Raw genomic sequence first — 6526 nt, 5'->3', positions numbered from 1 at the left:
TATCCTTAAGTTGCAGGCTTTTCTGTAGTGAGACTTACTGGTATTCTTTCATCCTTTAAACCTGAGATCAGTTTGCCTTCTGTTATATTTAACATATAGAATACTATAAACAATGAGAATCATTAAAAATCTATGACTATTTTATTTTTCAGGCATTCATGTTTTAAGTGTAATACAAAAACACAAGACTGGCAACCTGTTAAAAAAATACCTACATGTGAAAAATACATGTAGAAATTTTGAAAAGTTTTAGATATAATTGTCACTGAGTTAAGCAAATTGGTTGCTGGAACCTACATGGGTTTATTTCTTTCCAACAATATATTTCACTCACATAATCTTGATTTCCACACTCAGCGCTTGTACTTAAGGAAGTAATCAATACCTATGTGATCCAAGGTATTACTTGCACACAGTAGTCTCTGTTTTTCATATTGTGGATCATACGTATCGAAGGTACTGTTCATAAAGAATGATGTTATAGTAGGTTGCAAATGGACAATTCCACGTTTTTATACAGAAAATATTTAAAGTGTCATCTGTTTTGGTGACTGAGTTTAAATATCCCTGCAGGGTCAGGAACAAACCAGCTTTCCCATAAGTCATTGTGAACACTGGGGAAGTCCCAAGGTTTATGTCTTCCGTTCCAGTGGAGTAATTTTGCTTCTTGCAGAAAATGCTCTGAATATCTGGTATCTGGACTCCAGCCTTTATTGTGTTTAGAGAAAAAGAATAGGCTTGTTAGAAAATAAAATTTTATGTATTAAAAGTTGAATACAGGTTCATTATAAAAAAAATTAAAAGTAAACAAATTAAAGGGTATACAATGAAGAGTTTACCACCCACCCTATATCTCTAAAATGACCATGGTTTGCCTGGCTGGTGTGGCTCGATGGTTGAACGTCGACCTGTGAACCAGGAGGTTCCCATCAGGGCACATGCCTGGGTTGCTGGCTCGATCCCCAATAGGGGGCGTGCAGGAGGCAGCCAATCAGTGATTCTCTCTCATCATTGATGTTTCTATCTCTCTTCCTCTCCCTTCCTCTCTGAAATCAATAAAAATATATTTAAAATATAATAATAAAGTGACCATGGTTTGAGGTTCTCATGAAAAACTATTCTACCTGTACACCAGTATGTGTGTAAGTGTATATAGTATGTATTTGTGTATATACATACCCATGCATGTTATATATGCATTTTTAAAAATTTGTAATTTGCCTTTTAAAATTACTCTTAGGAAACTTTCCATAGTTGCACATTGATTTACTGAATTTTTTTATTTTTTTAATGTTTTTATTGATTTCAGAAAGGAAGGGAGAGGGAGAGAGAGAGAGAAACATCAATGATGAGAGCGAACCATTGATCGGCCGCCTCCTGCACATCCCCCAATGGGGATCGAGCCCGCAACCCAGGCATGTGCCCTTGATCGGAATTGAACTTGAGACCCTTCAGTCCGCAGGCTGACACTCTATCCACTGAGCCAAACCAGCCAGGGCTGAATTATTTTTAATGACTACATAGAACGCATCTATGATTACTTATTTTTTTTTTTTTCCCCCTTGGGTCAGTGACAGAACTCTTTTTTTTTTTTTTTTTTTTGCTTAAAGTATTACAAAGGGTATTACATATGTATCCATTTTATCCCCCCGCCCTAGACAGTCCCCTAGCCTCCCCTATCACCCAGTGTCTTATGTCCATTGGTTATGCTTATATGCATGCATACAAGTCCTTTAGTTGATCTCTTACCCCCCTACCTCCTGCCCCCCAACCCTCCCCGGCCTTCCCGCTGCAGCTCGACAATCTGTTTGAGGCAGCTCTGCCTCTGTATCTATTATTGTTCAAAAGTTTATAATGGTCTCTATTGTCCACGAATGAGTGAGATCATGTGGTATTTTTCCTTTATTGACTGGCTTATTTCACTTAGCATAATGCTCTCCAGTTCCATCCATGACGTTGCAAATGGTAAGAGTTCCTTCCTTTTTAGAGCAGCATAGTATTCCATCGTGTAGATGTACTATGATTACTTATTTACTGAGATTCTTATTAAGGACATTTTGGCTGTTTCTGTCCCTTCACTAGAATCAACAATGCTACAGGAGACAGTCTTCTATGCATGTCTTATGCATGTATACAAATAGTATATCTGTAGAATAAGAATCTTGTAGGTGGAATTGTGAAATTGAAGGGTGTGTGCCTTTTAACTTTTGGTAAGAGATTGCCAATTGTCCCCAGAAGAACTTGTAACGGTTTGCCTCCCATCCAGAGTTTATAGGAATTCTTATCTTGCTACATTATCCAACAATATGGCAAGATTTTCTTTTTAAACAGTCTTATTTTGACTATATGAAAAGTGACCAAGAATAAGATCCACTTGTTAACAAACAGCTATCTCCATGTGAATATTATTTCCCTCATAAGATTCACTTAGAGACTTTATATGCATTTACCTTAATATTGCTGTTGCTCAAATATTTTTAGAATACTTCTTCCAGAAGTACATTAAGATCTTGAGAATGTAAGTCTTTTTTTTTTTTTTTTTTTTTTTAAATATCCTCTACAGTGTGTTTTTTTCTAAGGAAGAGAATTTGATATTTTTGAAAAAACAACAGGCTATTGAGTAAAGAGGGTGAATAGCTAGTTTATCATACGATGTGAGACAACCAAAAACCTGTCTTCTGTTATTCATAAACACAGCTGTGAAAGTGGGTAGGAGAGGAGCTCAGCGTTTCGGGTTGCCGTGGAGTCTATACAGAGGAAACAAAATGCTCATTTGGGAAGAGGGACCTTCCTGCCAGAAGCCTCACTAAGTAGAACCTCATCTCTCAGCTCTTTGACGGGAGGACCAGAGGGCCTTGCAGTTTTGCTTTTAGCCAAATACGTTTCATCAATTTTTAATATTTTAAGCCTCCCTGTTTAGACCCAAACTTATACCACTGTTAGCATTACATTGCTCTCTGCTTTCAGAACACTCTCAAATCGAGGTATTTCTGAAATGATCACTGGGTAGATTCACTTGGCAGACCACCCCTGATTCCAAAACCCTCAGCACGGACGACATTCCGCTCTACAGAGAAGAATGACTGCTTTCTACAAAGAAAAATGACTTCTTTCCCTTGGGAAGATTCCGCTGCTTTCTACTTGTCAGTAAGTTAGATATTTCATAAAATGTAATTCTGAGTCTCTGTTCCAAGCTCATAAATGCTCCAACCTTATCGATCCAAGCTCCGCATAGCTGTACCTACACAACATTTTTCACAGACATTCTACTTTAATGGGATTTTCTGCACATTCATTACATTGAAATGTTGATATTTGACCTAACAGTGAACTCAGCATCAATATAAATCAAATCAGACGGAACAATAGTGTCCTTAGCTTCCCTGTGTCGCTTTTATGTGCTTACAGAGGCTCAGGAAAGTCAGGGAAGAGTCTGGGAATGAGGCAGAAGCCGTCCAGACGGAATCACTAAGAGGAGACAGGAACCCAGCTTCCACAGTTTTGTCTGTCCTTGTAAAAGGCAGAGTAAGGGAGGTAGCATCTTAGAGGATTGTTCATCTTTATCCTCTGGACTGGGCCCAGCACTTGGAAAAGCAATGGGCACTTGGCAAATAGAAGTCCATAATCCATTGCCTCCAAGTCTGTAATCATCCCCAAATGTCTGAAAACAAAAGGATTTCTAATAACTTCTGTGGCAGCAAAACCTAGATCCCACTCAGGGAATTGCATAACATAAGTATATGCATTTTAGGGTTCAAAAATCCTTCTCAATTTCTAAATAGGTACAGCTCAGTGGTTTTAGCTAAAGGGTTGTGGCCATGTGTTTGAGTGAATGTGAATGTCTCTGTGCTAAGCAATTTATACACTAATTGGCCAGATTATTATGACCATCCCATCAGTATTTCATTGACACTTCCAAAAATACTGAATATTGAAAACTTCCTAAGCAAATACTCTCAAGGTTTTATTATTACTATTATTTGCATAACTAATTCACTTCATTGTACTGATGGGGGTGGACAGAATTATCTGGCCGGTCATCATAATCTCGCCACTCAATGTATATGTTAGGTCATTTATTCCTTACAAAAACCGTGTAAGGTTCTATTAGCTTTGATTTACAAATGAAGAAGGTAAGGCACAGAGAAGTTGAGAACTTGCCCAGGACCATAGGCAGAGTTGGGACCCCAACCCATACCCTAGAGTGGTATACGTTTGGGTCTAAACAGGGAGGCTTAACTTTGGTGCCGTGTCACATATAGAAATTTTTTAATATTTGCAACCATAGTAAAACAAAGACTTATATTTTTGATATTTATATTATATATTTAAATGCCATTTAACAAAGAAAAATCAACCAAAAAAATGAGTTCGCATGTCACCTCTGACACGCGTGTCATAGGTTCGCCATCACTGCCCTAGAGCCTGCACTGCTGTAGTGAAGAGTGAATACACATAGGACACAACCAGTAAACAATTTCTCTTTGAAAGATACATTGCCAGCCCTGGCCGGTGTGGCTCAGTTGGAGCATTGTCCTATACACCAAAAGGTGGCGGGTTCGATTCTCGGTCAGGGCACACACCTGGGTTGTGTGTGCAATTCCCAGTTAAGCAATGTATGGGAAGCAGCCAATCGATCTCTCTCTCTCTCTCTCTCTCTCTCTCTCTCTCTCTCTTCCTTTGTCTCTCTCCTTCCCTTTCTCTAAAGTCAATAAAAAGCATATCCTCTGGTGAGGAAAAAAGAAGATACCCTGCCAGCTAGATAAATGCATCATAAACCATTATGCTAAATTCACTTGGTTTTGTCCACGGTAGGTCACTTCAGAGTTCAATAAAGTTATGAAAAAGTTTTCACAGTGAAATGCCGGGAGCCGGTCCATGCTTGCTGTTTCAAGGGACCTGGCATATATGGCATACTGTTCTTAATATGTTTACTCCCCTTCTTGGCACTATGTGTTTTAACCAAGGTCACCTCTCCGAGAAAGGTTGTTTCCCCAGGTAGGGATTTTCCCCTGAAGTTAGGGAGGGAATAAGACCCCTTAACTAAGTGCCAGGCGGGTAATTAATCACTTTAACTATGAACAATCATGCTTAAGCTACATAATCTTTACTCCCTGGAATGGAGATAAGAAACGCCCTAACCTTTGGAATAGAGATTGATAGGATTGGAATCAACTGGTATAAATACAGATGTAACAAGACAACAGAAACAACATAACCAGACAGAACTTGGCTGGAGATGCTGGCTACTGAACCTGGCCAAAGAACCTAGAGACAGAACCTGGCTATGGAACCTGGATAGAACATGGCAAGAGAACCTGACTAGAACCTGGTGACTGAACCTGGCTGGAGAACCTGGACAGAACCTGGCTGGAGAACCTAGCAAGAGAACATGGACACAGAACCTGGCTGGAGATCCAAAGCAGAACCTCTCTGGAGATCCAGACCAGAACTTGGCTGGAGATCCTGGCTAGGCTGCTGATCAACTGAACACTGTCTCCGTGTCCTTCCTTCTTCGCCAACTCCGTCTACGCCTTTGGGGACCCCTGGACCTGCTGGGGTTGGACCCCAGCAGTGAAAGTCCTAACAATAGTTAATGTTTATCTGGCATGTACTATGTGTATGCTAAGCATGAGTCTAATTGCTTTTCATGAATTCCTAGAAACACACCTCTCAGGCAGGCCATCTTTATCAGCTGCATTTGCACATCTGAGCAATGACGGTTAAATAAGGAGTCCAAGGAAAACTCCAAGGTCACATGGAGGATGTGACTGAGGAAGCTGGTGCTCTAGCACGCTTTCCCCAACCTCCCGCTCAAGTGATCTATAAAATGCACATTTGCATGGTTTTTCCACAGTGCTTACCCAGGTGCCTTATGTGCCACAGGGGGTTGATGGTGGAGTATTTCCCATGAAACACAATCAGCATTGGAGAGGTGGCCACCTCTCCCCCCAGGGAACTGCTGTAGAGATTCTCCCTAAGAAAATGAATAGAAAAGAAATATTTTAAGCCTGGAGCCCCACAGACTCAGATAAAGAAGAATCTAATCCTTTTAAAAGATGCAGGACAGTCTCTCACTATATAATAAGACTATAATCTTGCTCTTTCCTCCAACCTTGTATTTTGAAAATTGTTAAACTTTCACAAAATTATAAGCAGAAAACCATGAACTTGCATGTACCAGTTTCATGGTGTTAATATTTTGCCATTTTAATTCTCAGGCTTCTTAATGGCAAACACAGAAGATCACATTCTGATCCTCCATTATTTAGAATAAATTTGTTCACAAATTCAAGGTATGGTGGTATTAAAAATATCCAGAAAAAAAGCAGGCAAGGAAATACAGTGACATGATCATAGTGATTGTGTTAGCATTAATCCTCTATTTAAGACTTCAGTCATGAAAAATGATACATTTTTAAAAATTCAACCCTAAGAAACAAAGTTGACTTCATAAAATAACCCTTAAAAACAAATCTCTGTAAGAAGGAGGAACTCGACTAAGGTAAGTGATTTTTCAGTGGAA

The 6526-nt window shown here is 39.5% G+C and overlaps 1 protein-coding gene across 1 annotated transcript in view; it reads right to left on the bottom strand.

Moving 5' to 3' along the window:
- Positions 1 to 119: 119 nt before the first annotated feature.
- The window catches only part of GLT8D2 (glycosyltransferase 8 domain containing 2), a 28167-nt gene continuing 21760 nt past the window's right edge, over positions 120 to 6526 (bottom strand). Inside the window, exons 9-10 of the mRNA XM_059681816.1 lie at positions 5865 to 5977; positions 120 to 708 (exon numbers count right to left, since the gene is read on the bottom strand). Coding sequence (XP_059537799.1) covers positions 536 to 708; positions 5865 to 5977 — 286 coding nt within the window. The 3' untranslated portion in view covers positions 120 to 535. The remainder of the gene's footprint in view (positions 709 to 5864; positions 5978 to 6526) is intronic.

The sequence above is a fragment of the Myotis daubentonii genome, chromosome 2, assembly GCF_963259705.1.
Source record: "Myotis daubentonii chromosome 2, mMyoDau2.1, whole genome shotgun sequence".
In the NCBI taxonomy this organism is placed as follows: domain Eukaryota; kingdom Metazoa; phylum Chordata; class Mammalia; order Chiroptera; family Vespertilionidae; genus Myotis; species Myotis daubentonii.
Note: the sequence above shows the minus strand (reverse complement) of the source record. Positions and strands in the feature narration are given on the sequence as shown.